The sequence below is a fragment of the Hakea prostrata genome, chromosome 9 (genome assembly GCF_041222555.1).
Source record: "Hakea prostrata isolate BN-2017 chromosome 9, UWA_Hpros_2, whole genome shotgun sequence".
NCBI lineage: Eukaryota > Viridiplantae > Streptophyta > Magnoliopsida > Proteales > Proteaceae > Hakea > Hakea prostrata.
This window is the reverse complement of record NC_142608.1, coordinates 55,721,368-55,747,608: the sequence shown is the minus strand read 5'-3', so window position 1 is coordinate 55,747,608 and position 26,241 is coordinate 55,721,368. Positions and strand designations below refer to the sequence as shown.

Sequence of the window (26,241 nt, the reverse complement as noted above, 5' to 3'; positions counted from 1 at the left end):
TTATGATTGAACACCGTTTCATTCCTTTCCTGCCATATGAAATAGCAAGTTATATACAATTCTTCACTTCTTACTTGTATATAATGTCACGTTCTGTTTTTTTTTCAATAAATTGATTGATAAAATGAGAAAATGTAATGTCGAGGAGTAGAGAAATTGAATGGATCAAACCAAAAATAGCTAATTCTTTGGATTGATCCGAATATGCCGATTTTTTTGGGTCGTGGACTTCTTTGCCCCGGGTCAGGTATGTAAAATTCAGTTCATACCCCCATTAGTCCATTACCCCTAAAGTGTTTTCTATTTTATCTGAATAAATAAAAAATAAGGTGAAATAATAAAAAATTGAGCAAAAGTCAACACGACAAGCTCTCCCGCTCAACCACTCTCCGACTCTTCTTCATTTTATCTATTACCGGTTCAGCTGACGTTACCGACCACCTTTATTTTGCCGCTCTAATTTAACCTTCATGATTTGTCCAAACCCTACAAAAGTCAGAAGCGAACAGGCAACCTAGAGATTTTGCAGGTGAAAGAGCTCATTTTTTGGTGAGGTTCAAATTGGCATGGGTTCCCGAAGTTCTTCTCTGGTTGGTTTCAACCACTTCAACGGCTATTCGTTCTACTCCGAATGCTTGCTGTTGCTCTGTTCAATTACTGTTGCATTTGTATCTGTGAGTTCGTTTACTTGTGTTCAATCACTGTGTTTGATTTTCCTATTTCTTTCTGATCTGAAGTGTTTATAAATTTAGTTATTAGCAAATAAATTTTTTTGGGTTATCCATCTTATTTGGTTCTGAACTTCCCATTATTGGGTGTTTTATTAGCAAGCATCTTTGGTTGCGGAGACATTTAAAATTATGGGATTAGGTTTCTCCTTTGGATTTTTTTTGTTTCGTTCTGAACTTCCTGTTGCTGGGTTTTTATTAGCAAGCATATTTGGTTGGGGAGAAATTTTAAATTATGGGTTAGGCTTCTCCTTTGGATTTTTTTTTTGTTGTTGTTGAAATTTGGGTTTGCTGATATGCAGGCATGCTATCGACTATCAGATGGGCTTAAGTAGACTACTGAAATTCTGGTTTCATTTTTGTCTCCGTGCTTCTTTGAGTTATTCTGGAGTTAATTAAAATAGTTATGGACAGTTCAGTGACTTTGGATGGGTCGGCGGTTTGCACTGCTGGAGTTACTTCACTTAGAGGTGTGTTGATGCAACCAAACTTTAGGTTGAAGGAGAGTGAGAATCTTGGAAGTGATTTATTGGATGATTTAGATTCGTATTTGGATGATATTACTGACCGCCTCACCATCTCAAGGATGGTGAATGATTCTGTTATCAAGGGAATGGTGAACGCTGTCACTGAAGAGTTTGCTGAGAAATTTTCTCTGAAAGAATTGGAGGTGCGGAAATTGAATGAACAATTGCAGTATTATGAGTCTGGTGCAGGTAGAGTTAAATCACTTATTGGAATTGATTCTGACAGATCAATGTCTAGGCTGCAGTCGAGATTTCTTGGCGCTGATGTAGAGTGGGGTAAAATGGAAGATTATTTTGTTAATTTGAACAGGGCGGCAGAGGAGCAGTTTCAGAGGCTCCAAAAAGATATGTGTGACCTTAAGGAGTCTGAAATGACAGAAAGGATAGAATCTGCTGTTGGTTCAAAGAGTTTCAGTAATCCTATTCAAGGAAAGGCAATTGACAAATGGGAGAAGGTGGATAAAACCCTAAATTTGTTGAGAAACACTGTAGATACAATCTTCCGCCGGGTTGGCGATATGGTTTACTTGTCCAAGACACTAACTAGTGAGTGGCAGCAGGATCAGGAGTTTCAGGAAGAAATTGAAGCTATGGTGATTCATAATTCTATCAAGAGCTTACAAGAGGAATTGAGATACCAAGCTAGGAGCGGTGAAAATATTTGCCAATTAATGAATGAGATTTCAAGTCTACGCCAAGAACTGGATTCTATTTCAAGGTCTTTATCCAGTTTTGATCTGGGCTATCTACCATTTCATGGATCTTATGAGAGTGGTGAGGAAGGGAATTCTACATGGAAAGATAATGTCAATCAAAATGTTAGCAATCATGTATCACTTTCAACGTCCCTTCATGACGAAAATGATAAATTTGAACCTAAGATCATTTCTACACTCGAGAGAATGGATTCTGCACAGCTGAAGTGCATGCCAAGTGATGAATTATTAAGCTTGTTCAAGGCAGAAATGGTTAACATGAAGAGAAGTCATGAGTCTATGTTGCAGGAGAAAACTGAGGAGTATTTCAGCCTTAGAAGGGAGTTACTAAAAAGAGGCACTCTATCGGTGAGAAAGGATAAAGAGTTTGAATCCTTGAAGAAGAAGATATCAGATGGTATTGTAAAGTTGGATGGCATCCTGAAGGAGAAAAATAAATTTCATTTGAGTTATGAAGATTCCATGAATATTCACATTTTGAAGTATAGACCTGATCCCGTGCTCTCTGATAACAGTCAGCTCAAAGAGTTAGAGGTAAAGTCCCTGTCATCAGAGGTATCTGGGGCCACAGGCAAAATTTCCCATCATTCTTTGACAGAGACAGATTTGTTTGAAGAAGTGAAGAAATGGGATGTTGAAGATTTTGACATGCAGTTTAGGGTCATGCAGGATATTCTTGGGACTGTTTACAGAGGAGCTGTTAAGGATGCTGAGGAAACAATGAAATGGGGCGTCAAAACTTCAGATGTGGAATATATTATCATGCAAGACGTTTGCAGAATAACTTACAAAGAAGCTTTTAAGGATGCCCAGGCTGCATACAATATAATTAAGGCAGAATATGAAAAGGAAAATGAGAAAAGTGTTTCCCTTGAAGCAATTTTATTTGAAACTATGAAAGCCTTAAGGTTAGAGACTGAGGAGAAGGAACAATTGATACGGGAGAAACTATCATTATTAAAATTATTGGCAGGGAAGGAAAAATTAGCAATGGAAATAGAGTCTACATTGATGAAGGAGAAGGAATGTTGTGAGTTGGTTTGCCAAGAGCTCAACCAGCTAAAAGACATTGTGAATCAGCAAGAGAGATTAATTTCAGAGAGTTTTATGGAACTAGATTTATGTAAGAATAGATTTGAGGAAGCATTAGAATTTATTGGTCAATATGAGGAAGGAATTAACAAATTAGATCAGAAGCATAAGCTAGCGATGGAGGAATTGTGTTTGGCTGCTGAAGAAAGAAGAGCTCTTCATGCTGCTATTGAAGTGAAAGAAGGTACTATAACATTACTCAAATTTAAAGAAAGGGAGCAAAGGAAAGAAATGGAAACCATTATTTCATCTATTGAAGGGTTATCAAAAGCATTTGCGGATTTTGAGTTTCAAATAACAAGTAAGGTCGAACAGAATACTTTGAGGTACTTATTAACTAAAACCTTATTTTACTTCTATCTAACAAAATGAACAGACTATTTTTCATTTATTTTTTATAGTTGACGGAGCAGACTACTTATAACTCATTACTGGCAGACCAAGGTTCTATATATTGTCTGATCTAAATCATGAAAAGATTGAATGCCTTACCTCTAGTCAAATTTCTCACTGGCTTGGTGGTGCAGGTTTGGAGACCTACATTTGCTAGAATTTCCAAGAAGGACCAGCGCAAGTAGTAGTAGTAATATTAGTCACTATCCTCTTTCTTTCTTTCTTTTTTTATTTTTTAAAATTTTTCCCCCCTCCTTCAACCTTTTATTTCAGTTCGATTGAACCAGTGGTTCGGTCTTGTTTCAATTCAAGAATTGTTACATTGACTTAATAGAATGTAATTAGGACTCCTGAACCTCCCACAAATTTCAGAGGATAGTGTGTTATGTTTTTAGCTTCCTATTGTAATTGGGACTAGGTTCAACCCTAAATTCTGCCCCCTACCTATTTAAAGAGTCCATCATGGGCATTTTAGATCACCCTGGAATTTTCAAAATTACTTGCATTTGCAATGGCTAGGTGCTTCTACTTTATTCTTCTGCATTTTGTGAGATCCTTATTTTAGCAAGTCATATCTAAACTGGTTGCTTGGTTGGACCACTCAATTAGTTGACAGTGTGAAGCACAAGAAGTTCTGTAAAGCTTTCTTCATTTATTTGATGAACATAAACATACGGCTCATACTCAGATTCAATTGCAAGAATTTTAATCCGAGAATCCTGCTTCCCATCCATTTAAACAATCTTAATCAAGTATTGATCCCCATCCCTCAGATTCTACTTCTAAACCTTCCAAACCCAAACCCTAAACTCCCCTTTGGATTTCCATTTTTGGAAACCCTAAATGAATAAGAACATATCCTCAGCTCATATCTACAATTGCAATACATCCAAACTTAAGCCAAAGCCTATACATATCATCCTCTCTATCAACTTTGCATTTAATCCAAGTTACGACCACATCAGATCCCCAAACCATACATCTAGCGCCTTTCTTGAATTTTGATGTAGCCTCAAGTGAATGAGCACAGTTCTTCCGGGATCTTATCAAAACCAATGTTAGCTTGAGATTCAAATTAGGGTTTCCAGGGTTTTGGCCAAAACTGGTTAAGGTCTTAGTTAAGGGTTAAGCTGAATTATAAATCAAGTCTGATTTATGATATTAGAGTCCCTGTTTTGTGATTAATTCAGGTGCCTGAAAGCTGGACTGTTTTCCCTTTCATTGCTGAAATTAGTGGTAGGTCATAAGGCCCACACATTAGGGCTTGTAGGGCTTTCTAGAGTTCTCGGGTAGGCTGTAAAGGGGGGCTGGTGTTAGGGTTCTAGAAGAGAAAATTTGGTAGTTATGGAACCTGGGTTTAGGACAGGGTTTGGGAATTCAAGGTGGCAAAGGAACTAGGGTTTAGTAGGGTTTGGGAATTTAGGGCTGCAAGGGAACTAGGGCTTATGGAGACAAGAAGAAGAGCTTAAAAGGGGTAGGTTTGCAAAACAGAAAATTAAAAGAGTGGAAGGGGAATGAAATAAGCACTGACTTGTTAATTAATTAATTTCCTGTAACTCGTAAGCACTGCCGACGGAGAATCCTTTGAATAAAAACCCTAGGTTGCTTACTCAAATCACATGGAGTTCCCTTACCACTGATCACAAGCTCTACTAATACCTTGCTCATACGCAACAATACTCTTTGTATTCTCAGATCTATCATCTGTTACACTCCAAAGGCTTATTTATGGCCTTACACAAGAAATCCTAGTGAAATTAGGACTTAGAAACTGACTTCTTGAGTTGTACTTAATATACTAATCCAAATTCAAGTAGGAGTCTTATAACTAAACTTAAAAGGACCCCTTATCATATCCTAGACTGAATCAAATGTAAACTAAAATAAAACATAAAAATACCAGTCTGCCCTTATAACTTAAGTTGGGCAGTACATAATTAGAGACCAATTAGCCCGTGTCCACAAAAACCTGCTGAACAAAGACCCAACACCTATCTCCATCAACCCTAAATCAATCTGAAAAGGGAAGTTGGCCGGTTTGGTGCCATACCTGCATCAATTTCATCCAGTTCAAGAACTACAACTTTCAAGCTTGACTGTAGCCCTCACTAGCCATCACTTTTCTTTCAAGTTTTAACTACAGGAAGCGTTTACCTAGCCTCCCACTTGTTCCAACATGCTGCCATGACAAACTACAATAACCATAGTTCTTGATACCCATACCCCCCTCCTTCCCCCCAGGATCATCTCCCTTGACAGCCTTACAACCACAAATTATGTGGGGTCCACAAGTAAAAAATAATAAAAACATTAAAAACAATAAACCCCATCACCCTAACCTTGTGGGCCCCCTTGTAATTAGTGGTCAATAGCTGTCGGGGGAGGACTCCCTATTGGGGAAGACAATTTGGACTCCCAAAACCCTTCCCCCCATGCACCCCGCCCAAAAAAAAAAAAAAAAAAAAAAAAAAAAAAAAAGAAAGAAAAAGAAAAACCACAGTCAGCCCTCACGCCTTATGCATTTGATCCTAGCCTTGGTACCATACAGTTCACCCAAAACCCTAGATGAGAGAATCCATATCAAAACCCCAACCATCTCATCCCATAAAAATTCTTAAATATCTTCACCCCAAGTGATAAGCATTCTAACCATCCTATTCCTCAAGCAATCTCTGCAAACCCTTCACCTTCACTGTTCAAAATCGAACTAATATCTCCATTTGTTTATAGAAACCTCAAAACCCTAATGGAGCTGAATCTTCTGAGATCCTGTTTCATTGGTCCTTAGTCCTGTCTAGGGTTACCCCAGTTGGACTTTAATGGTCCTAACTCTCTAAGGGGTGCCATTATTGCTCAATAAAGTCAGATAAAAGCAAGGCTTTTGAATGCCCTAACCTTGCTAGTAATTTATGATAAGGAAGGCGGATTTATCACTTATAATTGTCATGTGTATTTCGAGGTCTGGTAATCTGCAGGCATGAAACTGCACGTCCCATTTTATGGGAATCCCCGTTCTTCCTTTCCTTTTGAAACACATAAACAGATACACATGCAAGTAAGCTTTTTGGTATGCATAAACTTTATTCACTTAATGTTTAGTGTTAAGTGTGCTTATCTCAAGAAAGTGAATGCATGGGCTGCCTTTCCTATTTACTTCTATTTCCAGGTGTATTTTTTCTTCTAATTATATGTTAAACATGTGCATGTATACATTGTTGGTTTCAGGCTGGTGAAGTTGACTTCCCAATGCTGCTTGCTAGTCAAAAAGGTTACAGTAATTAAAAGAATTGGGCTGGTGTACAAACAGAGACTTGAGAGAAGATATTCTGATCTGCAAAAGGCCGAGGAAGAGGTATTCAGACATCAAAACTACAATCTATCTTCCTACTGAGAATTAATAATTTTCTGACTGTTACATTCTTGTGGATTTGAAGGGACCACAACATAATTTTGACCTTTTTAAATTGTTGGTTTGTTGAATTAATCTAATATATGAATGAAACACATGGGATCTTCAAACTGATGTGTATACTGAAAGGAGCTGTATTTTATTTTCCCTATAATGAGCTGATCTCAATCATGAGAAATAGGCATATTTGTCTACCCTCATGCTGTGTCCAAAGTAGCAACTAATTGTTGAGGGATAGGACGGAAAGAGTAACAGCAGCTTAATTACAAATTGCACATGAGAACCACTATAAGCATCAATCTTGTAAATTGCATGTTAACTAAATATTCTGCCATATCATTAGCTTTTTCCTCCTAAAAATATCACTAACAAAAGAGTTAGATCTGTATGTTTTACATTTATTGGTTTTATGTTTATATCGGATTTTCTGTCTAAGTTAAGCTATGTCATGTGCTTAGGATGTTCATCAGCTATCCTTTTCTGTCTCCTAGTTATAATCATAAGGAGAACACCACTTGACATGTTTAGGTTTCTTTTTAAGCAATCTTTTATTTCGGGAAAGCTTAACCATGTAGGGGAATTCCCAGCTTGCGTTATACTTTCTATTTTTCTAGTTTATGTCCTAGGAAGTAATTAGTGTTTATTTATTTATTTTTATGGTTTTTATAAGTAAGCATGTGATCAATACATAGCTTTTGCTTAAGCACCCTCTCTCTCTGTTCTCTTCTTCCCTGTGTCATGATTTGATCCCCATTCCTTCTACATCTTTTCTTTGTGCTGCACTTCTATTTTCTAGTCATTTCTGTTCTGCTGGTACCAGACCAGCTTCTCTGTTGACTTCAAATCCTTCTCATCTCCTTTTTGTTCTCTTTCAGATAATGAGTGCAAGATCGCTTTCCTATGACCACTCAGACCCTATGCCCTGCCCCATTAGTTCCTCTCATGAGATTGGATCACAAATCAAATCTGGGTTGACACTTACATGTTAACAGGTTTCAGGGTTCTTTTGATCATTGGGTATGATACTGGATGGATTTGATAGTATTTTAGGGTAAGGTCTTCTAATTTCCCCTGCTGAGTGGGCCTAGTTATGAGTGGGCTGCTTACAAGGATCTCCCTTGTACATTTTGAAGAGCTTGAAGAAGACCTCCTCAATATTAACATCCTCTTAACTAATTAACCAAATTTCCCTCCACTTTTTTCTTTATTGAAACTATGCATATTTTTTTTCCAGAAGTATCCTGCATAGTCATAAATCTACTTCAACAGTTCCACCTATATATGTGCACTATTTGTCTCTTGTTAACATTGAACTTCATCAATTTACAGGACTCCATCCATGGAGTGGGTCTATAAGTGATGAACCCCTGATTGCATTAAACTCCACCAAGCGTGCTTTTTCTATAGCTAGACCTGGTACTGACAGTTGTTGAGGGCCCTCTCTTCAAATGAGGTCAATAACTGATTAGGCAGTGTAGAAATGGATGATTGTAGTTTACATCCAAAAGGTTCAAGTACTGATGAATGTCTTCAATTCCTTGGAATCTCTCTCCTCCCCCCCCCCCCCCCCAAAAAAAAAAAAAAATGTAGTAGAAAAGCTGGTGATAATGGGTGTTGATTGGTCTTTGATCGTGGCTTTGTGCTGCTAATTTACCAGGTGGGAGTAAACAGTGACATTTATTACATTTTGTGTATGTGTTGCTACCAGGCAACCCTGTAAAAAGCATGGGAAAAGGTCTTACTCTTAACATAAAACATACCACTCAAAAAATAGAGGCCCTCCCATTCACCCGTCCTGTACCAATTATTGTTGATTATCTATGGATTGAAATACGCAATTGGTACTCTTATGTATCAAGGAAAGGATGCCACTGTTTCCCTGATTTGGGTTTTGTTTGCCCAAAATTTGGCTTTTCAATTTGCAGGCTAAGTCTTTATACTCTCTTAATCTTTCCCTCAGGTTGACCTATTAGGGGATAAAGTGGATGCTCTTCTAAACCTTCTTCAAAAGATATACATTGCTCTTGATCATTATTCACCCATATTGCAACATTATCCTGGGGTAAGATCTTTCTCTTGTAAGTTTGGTTTAATAATTTCTCTTTTGAACATGTCTTTTATCCCTTAGTACTAATGGTTATTTTCATCCTTGGATTTCTTATTTTCTTCACTATGGTTTTTTGGTTCATAATTGTCTTGCTTTCTTTGATGTAAAAGTGCCCTACATCTAAGCTAGCTGAAAACTTGAAATGGTTAATTATCCTTCCCATGCCTAGGAAAATCCCGCACTGAATAATGTTCTTCATTAATTGTGGGCTTCTAACCATTTGATCTCTAGATACTTTGGATCAAAGGTCACATCCAAGTGTCCAAAATTTTTCCTGATATCAGATTGCAAGATGCTCAATTTTTTCTTTTCTTTTTTCTTTTATCGTTTTGGCATATAAGATATTGCAAACTCATTAATGCTCCAAAAACTTTTCCTGATATCAGATTTTAAGATGCTCAATTTTTTTTCTTTTTCCTTTTATCGTTTTGACATATAAGATATTGCAAGGTTTAACATCTTTTTTCCTTTTGGTGTTATCAAAATTCCAGCAAATTTTTAGCTGAAATGTTGCAATTTTTTTACCTAGTTTCAGTGGATTTTAAGCTGAAATTGAGCACATTCATGGAAACTCCATGTTGTGTTATATAAACATGTTTAACTGATCATACTGCTACGCTTTCTAGGAACGACCCCTCTAACTGGCAAAATGCTAATAATTAACTGCTATGCTTTCTAGGAACGACCCCTCTAAAAGCCTGATGGAGTCAGTGTGCAGTTTTCTGTGAGTGTAGAACATGAAAATGTTACATCATTGTTTGTGATAAGAAATGTTTGTGGTCCTCCATGATTGACATTTACGTTGCATCTTGAACTCATTGGATTTACCTATCCTCATATACGGATCACCAAACTGTACAGAAACTTACTGATTCACTGTGATATGAGTCATATTATGCCGCTGCTATCATCTACGTCTGGCTGGTTGGGTAAGAGAAGGTGTCATCCGGTACTTCTCTTTAATGGGAGTCATTCAATTGCTGGAATTTTCAAAATTACAGCCAAATTTCCTAGTTGTTCAACATTTCAGTTAAAATAACCACAGAATTAATTTATTTATTATTTATTATTTATTATTTTTTATATATATTTCGGAGTGGCTTTTCATTCAGCAACCCCAAGATAATCTAAAAATATCTGAAATTTGATTGAGTTTTGAACTATGAATTGATATACTTGGTGGCTTGGTGCAACCCAAATTTCTAGATTAAGGCTTGCATATGCAAGCATGCCCAATCATCAAATCTATGATCAGATCTGAAATAAAGGAGGCAATTGCATTGTTAAGGGAAGTAATCAGATTTATGGAAGGGGAGGAACAAAGATAGATCGATCTTCCATTTCCCTATAAACTTTGAGAAATTGGTAAACCTATTTCCATAATATTTGATAATCATATTCACTTGTCTAAGAATTGGAATTTTAAGATGTATGTGCAGAAAAACTGTGAAGGATAAAGTGAGGAACTAAGTGAGAGTTGCCTCGACCAGCAATAAACTCTTGTCTGAGGTGGTTTGGCAATGTCTAAGAAAGGCCTAAGGATGCCCCAGTGAGAAGTGATCCGATTCTGATTGAAGGAGCTAAAGAGCTATGAGCAGGCTTATAATTACCATAGATGAAGTTGTGAAGAATGGCGTGCATGGTCTGGGTCTTTTACCAAGTATGATCTCATATAGACCTTAGTGAAGAGCAAGGATCCATTAAGTCTGGCTCTTTTACCTGATTTCCTGGGCTATCCACTCTTATTTTCATATTTCATTCCCTATTTCTCATTTTTCTTATCTGATTTCTTCATTCCTCTTTCCTTTTCCCCTCTGAGGTCCTCAGTTTTCCTTACTTTGTTTGCAAGGATTCATGTAGTCAACCCCCTATAGTTGCGATAGAGCTGAGTTATTGTTTTTATTGCATTTACTTGTCTAAGAATCTTGAGACTTCAGCAGGCTTAGCTCGTTGGTGCTTTTAGGCCCCATACTTACTCGATCCATGAAGCATGCTTGTAAAATTGATCCTTTTCTAATCCTGTGGTAGAAGACCAGTGAGACTGCAACGTCCAAAGCCCTGTCTCATTAAAATTATAGAAGATAGCTGATGAATTCTAAAATAAATTGGGTGATAAATTTGGATTATGTGTCACATTTTCTTAGAAGTCCCATAATGAGGTATGAGCCCCACTTTTACAGTCCCTTGGGACTATTAATTACCTTTATGGTTTCTATGTCAAGGCCACTCTGAGACTTGAGCAGCACATCTTCCTCTCGGCAGCTCATGCTTGTGACCTTCTCACCGAGCAGCAGTCCCCCTGTTTGACATAAAAAGAGTGTTCCCGTTGAGCATGAGGCTCCTACCACTGCAGTCAGGGAAGGCTCATGCTGTACACAGCCTTATGTCTGCTTTGTGGAGAGGCTAGTTCCTGAGTCAAACGTGTGACTGATGAAATATTTTATTGCAAAAATATTGATTTAATGCCTGACCAGGTGACACTTTGACCACCCGAAGTTCCAAATACTTGCCTCAAGCTTGTTTAGCTCAGTGAGCTGGGTTAGTTGGTATTTTTAAATGCCAGAAAAGTGCGCTCTGGCTTGGCTCACTTTGTTTGATACTTGGAAATGGTAATTAGCTTACTTCCACTCATTCTTTATGTATAATTCTATGCTGCTTCCAATGAAGTTGCCATGAAAAACTTGACGAGACTTTTGAAATGAAAATTTGCAGTATGCTTGTCTTCTTATGCTTTGAAATAGTATTTTAAGTTTTTGTTGGTTTCCCAATATTCTTTTTAATGGAAATAAGTATCTTGTATTTGTTAAACACATCTTTTTACGTGTCTTATTTTGCATTTTAACTCCTCATAATACAGTTCGTTCTATGCCATAGTTTCTATAAGCCTTTACTTGTTGCAGATTATGGATGTCTTGAAACTGGTTGGAAGAGAATTGAGTGGAGAAACTATTCAACCATTTTAATTAGTTCCTTTATGAGGTAAGAGATGTTCATCATATACTTTTTCAAATAATCCAGCATAGGCAGATTGATATTGGTTTTATTTGGAAGAATTATTTCTCTTATACGTGTTCTTAATTTTCAAGGTTTATGCACCCTCCCAATTTCTGGAAATGTCTTTGGATTCCTTATAATACAACAGATTAGTTGTAGCAAGTCCTTGGTCAAACTACATTTTAGCCATTTTAATAGGGGAAAAGTTTCATTAAAGCTTCATGACAAATGCCTTCTAACCTATGAGTCTTAAAATGGAAGATTTTGCCATGGTTGCTGCCTTAAGGTTGAAAAAGGGTGAAAAAGTAAACTTTTGACAAATTAAACATGAAAGTAGAAGGGAAAGGGTTGGCTGTAATGTGGGCCATATGGCTGAGATGCATCTCAACAAGTTGTACATACCAAACTCAAGGGTGGCCTATACACCAAATGGTCATTAGCCTGTTCTACCCACCACATGGAATGGATAGTTGGAAAAGAAAGCTGATCTAGACTTTTAGGGAATTCTAATATTCAAGAACCTGTCGTTAAGGAATTTTAATGACAGACTTGGATCAGAGGTGATGGCATGCATGGAGACTTTGCATGAAATTTGGACTAAAACTGATTGCTGGTTCAAAAGTTGTGAAGGGCTGCAACCTTGAATTGATTCTTTTTCCCCTTTTTTTCTTTTGGGGGGAGAGGTGGTTCCTTGGTTTCAAGAATTTCAAGAAGAGTGAGAGGTCCTAGATCCGCTAGGTAAACCAATTGAACTTCTCTCTACAGCTCCTGTGGACGGCGGAAAGGTCCAGACGTTAATGAGGTTTCTGATGAGCAGTGCCTGGCAGTCTCTTTGGCTGCAAAAGGTCCCTGACCTTGCAGCTCCATCAATAACTGAATGCGGCCTGCTTTATTCTTCCAACGATTGGGGTTATCGATAGAAGTCATGCAACTTAAACTTGAAGTACGAAAAGAGCTAAAGAATCCCAGAAGAAATAGAAGAACCAACTTGGCTGAGGACTCCTACTAGGAAATATGACTTCGATGCTTAAAAAGCTCCCCTAAATTGTGGAGGCTTTAAAGACCAAAAACTTATAAAACAATCAAGCTAAAGAGTAAAGAATATTCAGAATTATACTGAAGTTGGCAGAATTTACAAAATACTGTTAACCCTTTCTAGCTGAAAAAAAAAAAAAAAAATCTGTACATACTGACTACTACTAATGCTGCTGGCAGCAGCCGCTGGGGCCCTATTTGGCTTCCTCATCGAGACACAGGCCCACAGACCTACATCAGCTGAAGTATGTGCTAGACTTACTAATTGAAACTGGTATGGTTGCATCCAAATTGGTTGGTACTTCCATGGACTAGCATTAGAAATTGGAATTTCCTAGTGGTAAGGATTATGACGACAAGCACTGATACAAACTCCTTGGTGGGAACTTATTTATCTTACTGTAACAAGGCCAAACATTTCTTCTGTCATTATTATTAGGCAGTTCTTGCAATCTCCTCAATCTCCTTTAGAAGAGTCACTAAATGTAGCTTGTTTTCTGTGTTATTTGAAGGAACCTTCAGGAAAAAGGGCTTATATATTTTCTCCATCAAAATTTTGATTTAGCTGGATTTTCTTATTCTTTAATTAGTGGAAACAGAGGCAGAGCCACATAGGGGCCGGGGGGGGGGGGATGGTCCCGTCCTTTAAAAAAAAAAAAATTGATTACATCCTTTATTTTTTTCCTTATTTTTCTTACTCCACATGTGAAATACCGCTATTTTCTTTACCATGCTGGGGAATAGTGACAAGTATTCTCTAGGTTGAACTGCAGTGTTAAGAGGAGTTTTAGTTTCCCACAGCAGGGTAGCACTATCGTGGAAATGTTATTTCCTAGTTTACTTAGGAATCTATTTAACTTTATTCTAAGAATCGGGATTTCTGCTTGGAGTCTGAGGTTGAAGTCCTAGCGTTTGTAACTTTCTTTTTGTTTCTGTTAGTATAAATATAATTGGTAGTTTTCTTTTTTTCGGTTGGGGGGGGGGGGAAGGGGGGTTGGGTGGGTGGCTGCTGAACAGAGACTGCGGTTTTTCTCAAGAGTCTCAATCTCTTTTCTCTACCTCTTCTCTGCGATTGCTGGTATTCAAACAATGATATTGTGAAATCTTGGCTTTGAAAAATATATTTAAAACATATTGATAAAGCCAAATTCCGTTGAACCACACAAGTAAGGACCGACCAAGCTCAGTATGGTTCGACCAAGTCTTGGTTGGATTATGGGCAAATTGAGATAACCAACATGATAAGCAAGGAGCTCCAATAGGGACCAATTAACTCCCTAAGTCTTTGGAGAGATTCATGGATGAATATGGAGTACATAGATTTTAGTACTAGGGACTCCAACGAGTCAAGGAACCTGTATTAGGTAGAGTCTTATTCGGACTCAACGACCTAAGTGCAAGTGATAAGTGTGGAGCAATTATAGAACTTAAGTCGGAAACTGTTACCACATGGTTAAGGTAACTTCTTAAGCTATAAATATCTACACCTTCACCATTATTAGGTAAGCATTCTCGAGTTATTTTTCCTAGCATCGAGATCTACAACTTGTTTTCTTATTCCTAAGCCTTGCTTTTCGCTAACTTGATCATCAGAGACGTTACTCGACCAACCCGGTCGAGCACTTTCTTTCAAGTATGCTTGTTCGTGTGGTTGAGCAGGATTTTGTAGCAACAATTGGCGCCGTCTGTGGGAATTGATCAAAAAGCCATCATGCGCACTATATTAGGAATGGTAGTGGGGGATGACTCAAATGAAGATGGATTGGAGGTCAATAAAGATGATGCACCCCAAGGAAGGGAAAGACTCCTTATATGATGCCCTAGCATGTTCATCTAACCAGTTTACCACCATCGATTAATTTGGCGAATTGCAGAGACAACTGCTGGAAATGAACGAATTAATTAGAGCAAGCATCCATCAACAAGTAATCCTTCAAGGAACTAGCCAACAAGCTAACCCCATAAATTTGAACAGGGCACAGGGTGGTAGAGCAACAAAACAACAAGATGGACAAGCTCCTCCGGTCAATCATTCTCCACGACCTTCTAAGAGAAATCGAGAGAAGGAAAAGGGAAAAAACGGTGAAAAATCCCAACATCACGAGGGATAGCGTCCAAGGACCCTCCCCTAGGAGATGACTATGATGATCTACAGAGTAGTTCTCCTCCGTCCGACCACCAAGAAACAAGTGACAACAATGAAGTTGCAGCCAAAGGAACAGATTATGATTGCCGCTTTGAGGAACTTGAAAAGTTAAAATAGTTAAAAGAGTTAAAGGACTCAGGAAAAGATGCTCTATATTCTATACTGAAGGAAGATCCTTTTGTTCGAACTATTTCAGAGGCCGATATGCCTAAAAATTTTAAGTGCTCGACCTTTACTATGTTTGACGGGACAAAGTGTCCGAGACACCATATTATGCACTAGAAGTCAGTAATGTCCTCGTACAAGCACAATCAAGTAGCCATCTGCAGAATCTTTCTAGCCTCATTGATCGGAGCAGCATCCAAATGGTTTCTAGGACTCAAGAGTGGGTCAGTTACGGATTTTGACCTGCTTGGTCGAGTTTTCCTGTCACGTTTCCAAAGCGGTGTAAGTACAAAGAGAGAGAGGACACTCTATTCTTGATTAAACAAGGTCGTACGGAGTCAATCAGGGATTTCCTTCGGAGATTTAACAATCTAACCATTCAGATTGAGAATTTAGATGAGAAGATAGCCTTTCGTGCACTTTATTAATGACTCAGCTATGAAGGTCTACTCGAGCGTCTCATGTTAGATATGCCTGAGACTTAGGTAGACTTGCTCCATTGATGTCATAAGCAGGCCGAAATATCAAAAAAGTTCCGAGCAAAGGTGGTCGGCTAGAGGCTAAGAAACAATCGAAGGCAACATACACTCCCGTGAATACCAGCCGATTATAAATCTTAATGTAAATCAAGAGCCAGGGCTTACTGATATGGTTGAGCAAGCCTTAGTCATGACTAGAGGAATGTGACAAAAGTAATGTGAATTCCATAAAGATCATGATCATTAGACTAACAATTGTAGGCAGTTAAAAGCGGAAATTGAAAAATTAGTTTCCCAAGGGCAGTCAAAGAAATATATTCAAATGAAGTAAAAAGCTCTTTAGTTAGTGATTGGAGACAGAAAAGAGCAAGGTCAACTAGCAAGGAAAGGTGTCAAAGCCCTAGAAGGAGTCCAAGAAGGAATGCAGATGACAGTCAAAGGAAACGGTCTCCAATTTATACAGTGCTCGGTGGTCCAATAGAACATTCAATCAAACGAGCAAAAAGGAAAGCTCTATACGTAGGTAATGTTGAACTAGAAGGTTGGAAGTAAAAGTAGTGTCAGAACCTATTACCTTCTCCCCCAAAAGACATGTAGGACGTCAAGACTCCACATGATGATGCTCTTGTGATTAAAGTAATTTTGGTCAGGGTTGAAGTTCTAGTTGATACCGGTTCGTCGGCTAACATACTATCTCTGAAGGCTTTCAGAAAGCTTAAACTAAGCGAGAAGATGTTTGTTCCTTGCAGAGCTTAATTATATGGATTCATGGGATCTTCTACTCGAGCGGAGGGGACAATCAAGTTAGACCTTAGAATTGGCGAACACTCACGTGACAAGATCGTTAAATCAAACTTTATGGTTGTTCAGGACTTGTCGGCTTATAATGTCATCTTAGGTCAACCAAACCTCGCCCTACAAGCTGTAGTGTCCACACTACATATGAAGATGAAATTCTCAAGCAAAACTGGCATTCGTGAGTGTAGTGCTGACCAGAAGTCTTGTCGACGAAGTTATGTCAATTATATGAAGAAAATAGTAAAAACTAGTTCCACCATGATGGTAGAAGCCAAAGATGATCGAGATGAAGAAGCAATGCAAAAAGCAGAACTAGTCGAGAAGCTAAAAATAATTCGACTTAATCCAAACGAACAACAATGATTGGCGCCGAACAAGATGCAGATTTCAAAACTAGATTAACCTAGTTCCTTAAAGAACACTCGGACATCTTTGCCTGGTTGGTAGATGATATGCTCGGCAATGACAGACAAGTAGCTGAACACAGGTTGTGTATTGATCCTTGAGCAATTCCGGTTGTCCTAAAAAGAAGAAACTTCTCTGTGGAGAAATATAAGGCAATCTGAACAGAGGTTAAAAAACTGAAGCAATCAGGATTCATAAGATCCATTGACCATCCGACCTAGTTGGCTAATGTGGTAATGGTCAAGAAAGCAAATGTCAAATGGTGAATGTGAACGGACTATACCGATCTCAACAAAGCATGTCCCAAAGGTTGCCACCCACTTTTAAGGATCGACCTCCTCATAGATGCAATTGTTGGACACGAGATGCTTAGTTTTATGGACGCGTACTGTGGGTATAACTAGATCCCGATGCATCCAGATGATGAAAAGTATACAACCTTAATGATTGACGGAGACAATTACTACTATGAGGTGATGCGATTTGGTTTAAAAAATGTGGGAGCAACCTATCTGAGAGTAGTGAACAAATTATTGCTGACCAGATTGGCAGAAATATGGAAGTTTAGATAGACGATATGTTAGTGAAAAGCACCTCGAAGACCGACCATTTAACCGACATGGCCGAAGTATTCGACGTACTCCGGACATATTGAATGAAACTCATTCCAGAGAAGTGTGCTTTCGGAGTGTCGTTTGAAAAATTCCAAGGTTTCATGGTGTCTCAGACGAGAATCGAAGCCAATCTAGAGAAGATAAAAGCAATTTAAGATATGAAGCCACCAAGAAATATCAGAGAAATTTAAAGTCTAATTGATCAAGTTGTAGCGTTGAATAGATTCATTGCTCGGTCATAAATAAAGTGTTTGCTGTTTTGTAAGGCCTTGAAATATGTATCTAGTCGAAGACAAGAGATTTGGAACGAAGAATGCCAAAAAGCTTTTGATGAATTGAAGGCAAAGTTGTCAAATCCTATTATGCTCGTTCTTCTGACCTCTAAGAAGGAGCTACTTCTGTACTTGGCTACATCTTCTACTGCAATCAGTGCCGTGCTCATTCGAGAGGAAGGTACTGTCCAAAATCTAATATACCATAGAAGTCATGTATTAATTGATGTTGAAACTAGGTACACAAAAGTGGACAAATATGCAGTAGCTTTAGTGACAGCTGCACGAAAACTCCAACCATACTTCCATTCACGTCCAATAACCAGACTAACCAACTTCCCTTTGAATAAGATACCACACCGGATATTTATCCTATTAGAGTCTCCCACCTCCGCGATCCATACCTTGTTTATCACATATATGCTTTGGTCTATCCGGTGAACCAAGTGAATGGAGTATACGAAGCAAAAGAAAAGATGATGGATAAATATCTTAGTCTGGTCGACCAATATAGACCACTTTGCAGATCTACTAATTAGGCAAATACCCAGAGTAGGGAAAGACTAGGTATATGCATTATCTTGCTTAGCCACAACAGAGCTTTACAAAGCCAATAGTATATCTGGAAGAATAAAAGTCTGAGCATATATGTGATCGATCATATGGAGATACAAGTCGAGCAGGGTTGGATGGAGCCAATCATTTGCTATCTAGAGCATGATCAACTTTCAGAAGATCAAAAGGAAGCTCGAGCAATTCAACAAAGAGCTGCTAGATATACAAGAAATCAATAACTCGACCACTGCTTTGATGCTTAGAATCTCTTGAAGCCCCTAAGGTCCTGAGGGAGATACATTAGAGAATTTGTGGAGCACACATAGGTGTTTGAGTGCTTGCAGATAAAGCATTGAGGTAAGGATACTTTTGGCCAACTATGCAAGATGCTGAAAGTTATGCTAGGAGCTGTGACAAGTGCCAGGCCCATGCTAATGTACCCCACAACCCTGCCATGCCATTGACATCAGTCTTATCACCCATTTTGCAAGATGGGGGATAAACTTGATAGGGAATTGCCAAAAGCTTTAGGAGGAAGAGAGTATCTAGTGGTTGCAATCAATTACTTCACAAAAATGGGTGGAGACAGAACCTCTAGCATCAATAAACACTGACCAGATGAAGCGATTCATCACACACCATATCATATACATTTATAGAGTTCCGAAGATAATCTTATCCGACCATAGGAAACAATTCGAGAATTTAGCTTTTGAAATTCTGTAAAGACAATGGATCGAGCATCATTTGTCTTCAGTAGCTTATCCTCAGAGCAATGGACAGGTTGAAGTCACAAATCAAGTCATGCTCGACAATTGAAAAAGAGGCTTGACCAGCTAAAAGGAAGATGGGTTGATTATTTTCCAAGTGTTCTCTGGTTGTATTAAACAACAGCAAGGAGGATCACAGGTGAATCCCCATTTCGACTAGTGTATGAAGTAAAGGCTCGAGAATCAATTGAAGTGCAAGTCAGCTCTTTTAGAGAAGAAGAATTCATGAAGAAGCCAACATTGGAGGCATGAAAGCCAATGTAGATTTGATTGACAAGAAGTCAAAGACAAGGCACAATATCATGTAGAAGAATACTAGTGATGAATTGCCACTTATTACAACGCCAAAGTAAAAATGAAGCAATATATTCCTAGAGACCTAGTTCTTCACCAAACAACTGCTTCAGATCCGACCAATCAAGGGAAGTTAGCTTTGAACTGGGAAGGACCATGCATATTCACCCAACAGGTTGCTTCTGGAGCGTATCATCTACGAGATTTAGAGACCGGGCAAGAAATTCCTCGATTATGGAATTTGAACAATCTTAGAAAATATTATCAGTAGTATGTTTAAATTTTGGTACTTTCTTTAAGCAATTTTTATTCATTACTTGTAATGGTGTATCCCAAATTTTGTTTCGCTAATTAGCGACACAAACAGTACGCTTTTTTAGCAATTAAACTTTCACTACTTAAGTAAGTTATACTTTCGCTTTTCGAGCAAATTACAAGTCACCATGCTTGGGGGAATGGCATGACTCCTCTTGACCACAGGAACATGGTAACTTGAAACAATAGCATGATAAGACTCCTCTCAGATTTTGAAACTAGTGATCGAACAAACCATAAAAGAATAAAAGGAGCATGTAAGCAAGGAATTCACTTGACGAAAGATAGATATCTATTGACAAATAAAAGGAGTTTACAAAAAGCCGATCAAAGACAAGATCGACCAAATTAAGACGAGATATAAATACAAAAAATTAGTTGCTCGAAAGTCATTTTGCACCTGCAGCCTGTTCATCCTCCAGCATCACTCTAGCCCTCCTCGTTCGACCTTCTTTTCTCAGTTTCATCGGTCTCACCTTCCTGAAAAGATGCTTCCCTCTGAGCAGGTTGGGACTTGGGAGCTGCTCGACACACCGGCCTCAGGGATCGGCTCCTAGTCAGAATTCAGAAAATCTACTACATCAACTCCCTGAGGTTTAGGAAAACGTGGCTGACCTTCACACCATTTAGGATGAGGAACCTTGAGGTCCTTGAAGATTCGCATGTTGATTAAACTCTTGAACTTCTCTAGGTTCAAGTCCTTAAATTTGCCAATGATGCCCGAGAAGGTCTGCCTTTGAGCATACAGGTAGCTAGGTGCAACTTTGCCATGAACTGTCTACATTTCTTCGTCTTAATCCATCTCTTAATCACTTCAAGGCGAAGCTTGAGAATTGATCAACTAGGTTAGTTGAGCAACCTCCTGGTTGGACATTTGAAGTTTCTCAAGTAAACCAAAGAACTCCTTCTCTTTGTCGGAATCACCTGCTCCTTTCTGACCAAGAAACCTTGGACTTCCTCCAACTGAATCTGGAAAGCCTTTGGCTTGCTCGGCAGCTTCATTTTGGTCTTTTAGGGCTGCAATCTCTCCAAGCAGTTCAGGTTCTAGAGCCATCCATGCTTCATTGTTCTAACATAGGATAGCTAGCTCGTCATCTTGCCCCTTCAAGCGCTACTCCAAGCCACGTATCGAGAAATGATCTTCCAGAACAGCATAAATAGTCTCCCCCAACGACTAGATGAGGGGGATAGGCCATTCTACAACAAAGAAGCCGATCATTAGAAAATAAAAATTCAGGACCAAATTAAGCATAAAGGATTCGAGCATACCTCATGGTAATAGTATGGGCTTGAAGACGGCTCATCCTACAATGGTAAGTCTAATTAGCAGGAAGGAGGACACCAGCCAACCAGTCATTGTTGCCCCCTCTTGGCCGGTAAAAATTGAGGATGCTGAATTAAGCGACCAATCCGGTCAAAGAATGTCTCCATCAGAAGGACCAGAGCTAGAAGGTTCGGTCGGAATAGAAGAAGTGGCCGGAACTTCTGTGTCCATACCAGCATCACTAGGGAGCTCCTGAACTAATTGTTCTCCTTTAGGATCTTTTCTTAGACGGCTCGAACTTCTTGCCTTCTTACTATGCAGGGGTGGGAGGTCAGACGAGGCTCTCTTTCTCTTAACTTGTTTGGGGGGGGGGGGTTGCCTCCCCCTTGAAGAAGAAGCACGGGGCCCCCAACCTTTATCAGGCTTAGTCGGATGCGGAGCTTCACCTTCTAGAAATCCCGCTGAATGGTTATAGCTTCAAAATCTTCTTCTTCGAGCAACACTACATCACAATGATTGGACAAGAAAGGTTAGAAAAAAAATTCACAATGAAAGAAAAACAATCTACCTGCTATTATTATTAGAGAAAAATAGAAGCTGACCAGTAAGAAAACCCAAAAAATGAAGGATGCTCAGGTATTCTGGACAGTATCCATTTACTGCTCGAAAATTCTGATCTTCAGTGGGGATTTGCAGGATTCGGTCCTTGGCTACATGCTAGGACTCACTCAAGTCTAGAAAGTTATTCAACCCTTTCAAAGGGCCAAAGCCTCTAGATCACGCGATCAAGAATGTAGGATGGGAAGGAAATTGAACAGAAATTTATCTAGGCCTCCACCGTTTGCTGTTGGTTGGAGGGGTCCCTTCCCCAACCAAATTACCATCCCAACTCGAGTAAGAGGAGGTACGCTTGGAAACATAGAACCAAGAATCATGTTCTTGTTTCTTGGCCATAAAAAAGTGAAGGAATAAGTTAACGGTAAGGGTGATACTGACCTCACTCTGTTGACAAAAACCTCAGAAGCAGATGATGTTTCTCCAACTATTTGGCGCTAACATCCCTGAACACATTCCAAAATGGTTTAGAATTTGCTCAAAAACAGGGTGTACGAGAAGTCTGAATCCACTCTTGAGAGCATCTTCGTAAGTAGCAAATTCAGGCTGGCGTAGTTTGTGTGCACGCTCGTGTTTGGAAGGAATATGAAGAAGGTATTCATTGGGGATAGCATAATGGGTCCAAAGAAGATCTAGATCTTCCTCAGTCATTTTTGAAGGATAACATTTTATACTAGAGGTACTTTGGTCGAAATCTATATGGTTGGATGTACACGGTTTTCTTCGTTCGGCTTTAAGTTCCGTGGGTGAAAGACTGTCAATCCACTGTCTTAAAACGTGCTCAAAGACTTAGGGATTTCATTTCATCACCGACTACATGTGGTCGAGAGCTTTGGTGTTGGTCGGATTCTCCAGAAACATAGTCACTAAAGCATCGATCATGAACAAAAGAGGAGTGCTCGACATTTCGAGCATCCTCACTACAGTGATCTAGGGCACACTTTGCCCACACACTCTAGCACTAGCAGTAGCTGAATCAAAGTACTCTACTTGTCTAGAGGACCTAGGAGGCCTTGAGGCTACAATTTCACCCCCATCTCTCTATCTATAGGGGATGTTTGAGGGGTCAAGAAGTTTAAAATTTTTTTTTTTTAAAAAATAAATTGAGAGCACGAAAAGAAAAGAAAAGAAAAGAAAAGAAAAGAAAAGAAAAGAAAAGGAAGACAAGCTAACATACGAAACCATCACAAAACATATTCCAGTGATAAAGGAGGAAGCAAATAAAAGGAGGAAAAGAAGGTACTTACTGTCTTTTGGTCTTTAAACGAACGAAGAGGGCTTGAAGATAACTTGTAGAAGACTGAGAGAAACTAGAATCGCCTCTGCTGCAAGGTCTCTTCAATGCACGAAGAAGGTGAAGTGAAAAAGGGGACAAGATTAGGTCATTTAATACGTTTTTAAAGATTCCCATCTAAGGGTGAATGATGGATTTAATCCAATGAGGCTAAGCGTCTTTATATCTGCCAAGGAGATCCCAATCCAACGGCTCAAAAACTGGTTTATTTAATGAACCAGATCTTATCAAGTGCAATCTTGAAAAGATTGGCATCTAACGATAAAGAAAAGAACCCCATCTGATGGTGCAAAAATTGGGACAATTGGACTTCGATAAGATTTCGAACCTAAGGAGCAGAGACACGCCGTTTGAATGGTTGAGATTAAAAGACCTTTAAAATTCAAACTGCCTTACGTCATGTCACAGATATGTGGCCACGTAGTGATCAACGAAAGGCGATGGGAAGACGTGCGTAGCCTTTCACCTGTCAATGGTCATTCATAATTAAAGTTTACAAGGGACTAGACAAGCAAAGGCTAAGACCCTGATTAGCTCGACCAATTCAGAATTGTTCGAAAACGATTAGTCCTTGGGCCCGACCACTCATGATGCTCAAACCAAGTGACTAGGGGACTTGTGATGCAGGCAAATTCCGTTGAACTGCACAAGTAAGGACCGGCCAGGCTCAGTACGGCAACACCAAGTCTTGGTTGGATTATGGACAAATCGAGATAACCAACATGATAAGCAAAGAGCTCCAATAGGGACCAACAAACTTCCGTCTTCGGAGAGATTCATGGACGAATACGGAGTACATAGATTTCATTACTAGGGACTCCAACGAGTCAAGGAACCTGTATTAGGTAGAGTCTTATTCAGACTCAACAACCTAAGCGCAAGTGATAACTGTGGAGCAATTCTAGAACTTAAATTGGACTCTGTTACCACATGGTTAAGGTAACTTCTTAAGCTATAAATATCTACTCCTTCACCATAATTAGGTAAGCATTCTCGAGTTATTTCTCCTAGTGTCGAGATCTACAACTTACTTTCTTATTCATAAGCCTTGCTTTTCACTAACTTGTTCATCAAAGAAGTTACTCGACCAACTTGGTCGAGCATGTTCTTGGAGGTTAGCTTGTTCGAACAGTCGAGCAGGATTTTGCAGTAACACATACCATAGGTATTGTTACTAAATATTGGATGAAACGTAAGTAATTTATGTACTCATGTTGGGTAATAATTATTTTTCACGTCTTGTATGTGTGCAGTCATTTTGCAATTATCGTCTCATTATACAAGAAATAACCCCTGGTTCAGGCATGTCAGTGTATTTTGCTTGATGGGACCAGTACAACACCCAGCTCTGCATGGAGTGAGTGATGCAACTAGGCTCCCTTTTTCTTTGCCTTCCTGTTTATTCTATTTTTTTATGGTGTAACAGAGTTGGAGAATGTGGTATGGATCTTTGTGCTTTCATCATGGCAGAGATGTAAAGTGTTGAATATTGAAAACATGAACACGAACAGAAAGCCATATCTGGAGTCAACAATTTTTTGTTATATGATGTCAACTCTCCACTCTTGGTCCAAGTTTTGGAAGTTCTCACACTAGTTGGGTAACTTGAACCCAGAAAAAGGAGACGGACAGAGATCTGGTGATCAGAACTGAGTTAAGTTGACAGTCCAGCTGAGGTATGAACTGGATGAGCTTGTTCAGATGCACTTGGTGGCATATTATTGGTGCAAGTATATAGTTACGTGTTTCTTTTTGTTAAGCCAAGGAAATTGGTTTAGATGGATGTTTTGCCTCCCAAAAGATCTGTAAGCAGCACATACATGTTAGTTAATTGTAAATTCCTTGTAAGTTTGCCCAAAATGTACATTTTGTTAGTTGTAGTGTCATATTATTCCTTCACCATATACTGGATAAGCTCTCTCATCATACTTTTTTTGGCTTGGCGGTTCACTTGAAGAACCAAATTGCTGTGGGATTACCTCCACTCTTGGAAATCAGGTAAGGGTCTTGACCTATTACATGCTTTATAACAAACTTGATCACTAATTATTATAGAGGTTTCACCAATTGCTTGAAACACTACAGAAGGTTCTCTAGGGAAACTCGAGGTTGGATGTGCGCTGACTAGAATCCTTTTTTCTCCTACTGCTTGCCCCCTGGGACTGCTTATGCTTCACTGTATAGATCTTTTTTATCTGGAGGTCACCATAGTGTGGTTATCTAATCCTGCACATGATTGCAAGTTTGTGGATCACTGTTGAACTCTGAAAACACACCTTTAAATCAGTATAATATCCTTTGGGTTACCTATACCTCACCTCAGTTGGCTCAAGGTATTGCAGTTCCTCATCTGCCTTGTTTTACCTCTAAATGTTCTATATTTGTCTGCCATGGACAGTCTCTTATTGCGATGAATTCATCACCCAAAAGACATGCCATGGACCTTAATTTCACGTTGTTCCTTACATGTGAGCATAATCTAGAATGAAAAACCTTTGCTTTGGCTCATTGAAAATTCCCTATGTGATTGGTGCTGTGCTCAAAATCTCCTTTATCCGTGGTGTTAACTTGTTTTATTTCTGGTTCCATGACCAGCTGGAAATGTATAGAACAAATAGCATTTTCTTTGAATTTCATGTTGTGCAATTGAAGATAAAAAATTGTTGAGTTTTTTATATTGCACCAATTATTATTGGGGTGAAACTAGTGACCATATGCTATTATGTTGTAAATTATATGGCACCTACTTGAAAAATTATAAGTTACCCACAGTTAAGTTTTTGCGTTAAATTACTAGTAAAGTTACCCTAAATGTCCTTATTCTTATTTAAATTATTTAAAATTTAAAATTCAAATTACCCAAATGTCCTCTAGGCATAAAATTACATTATTACTCCCATTTATTATTTTCCAATACCCAGTCCTTAGGTGGGCCCTTCACCAATCTTCTACCTACACCTAGTTAGAAACCACCTCGCCCCTCCCCTAGCTGGCGAGCTGCCCCACCTTCCCTTGCTGGCGGCCACCCCACTCCTATCTTTCAGTTTTGAACTTTGCAATTTCTTCTTTTCTCTTGGGTTAAGGATGATCTGCTTTAACATAGGGCCCCTGGATTTTTATTTGCAGCAGCTTTATCTGGCTGCTGCCAGCAGTACTGATTATGCCATGTCATCAAAAAATGATCCAATAGTTGAAAATCAAATGGCGATGTGTATTTGGAAATAAAACTTTTTAATTTTTACATTCAAGGTTTA

General features: G+C 38.9%; 1 protein-coding gene across 1 annotated transcript; it reads left to right on the top strand.

The window, feature by feature from the left end:
- Nucleotides 1-404: 404 nt before the first annotated feature.
- Nucleotides 405-25,955, top strand: LOC149005624 (WPP domain-associated protein-like). Its single transcript, XM_089168463.1, has 6 exons — nt 405-674; nt 1,031-3,389; nt 6,682-6,808; nt 8,826-8,927; nt 11,873-11,951; nt 24,414-25,955. The coding sequence occupies exons 2-5, from the start codon at nt 1,135-1,137 to the stop codon at nt 11,933-11,935; spliced, it is 2,547 nt and encodes an 848-aa protein (XP_089024589.1). The 5' UTR covers nt 405-674; nt 1,031-1,134; the 3' UTR covers nt 11,936-11,951; nt 24,414-25,955.
- The last annotated feature ends 286 nt before the right edge of the window (nt 25,956-26,241 follow it).

Bases quoted from the DNA above. Each gene is read 5' to 3' on its own strand.
- LOC149005624 (XM_089168463.1), top strand. From the start codon at position 1,135: ATGGACAGTTCAGTGACTTTGGATGGGTCGGCGGTTTGCACTGCTGGA. The intron at 3,390-6,681 runs GTACTTATTAAC...TGTTGGTTTCAG, and splicing joins GTCGAACAGAATACTTTGAG to GCTGGTGAAGTTGACTTCCC. The intron at 6,809-8,825 runs GTATTCAGACAT...TCTTTCCCTCAG, and splicing joins TGCAAAAGGCCGAGGAAGAG to GTTGACCTATTAGGGGATAA.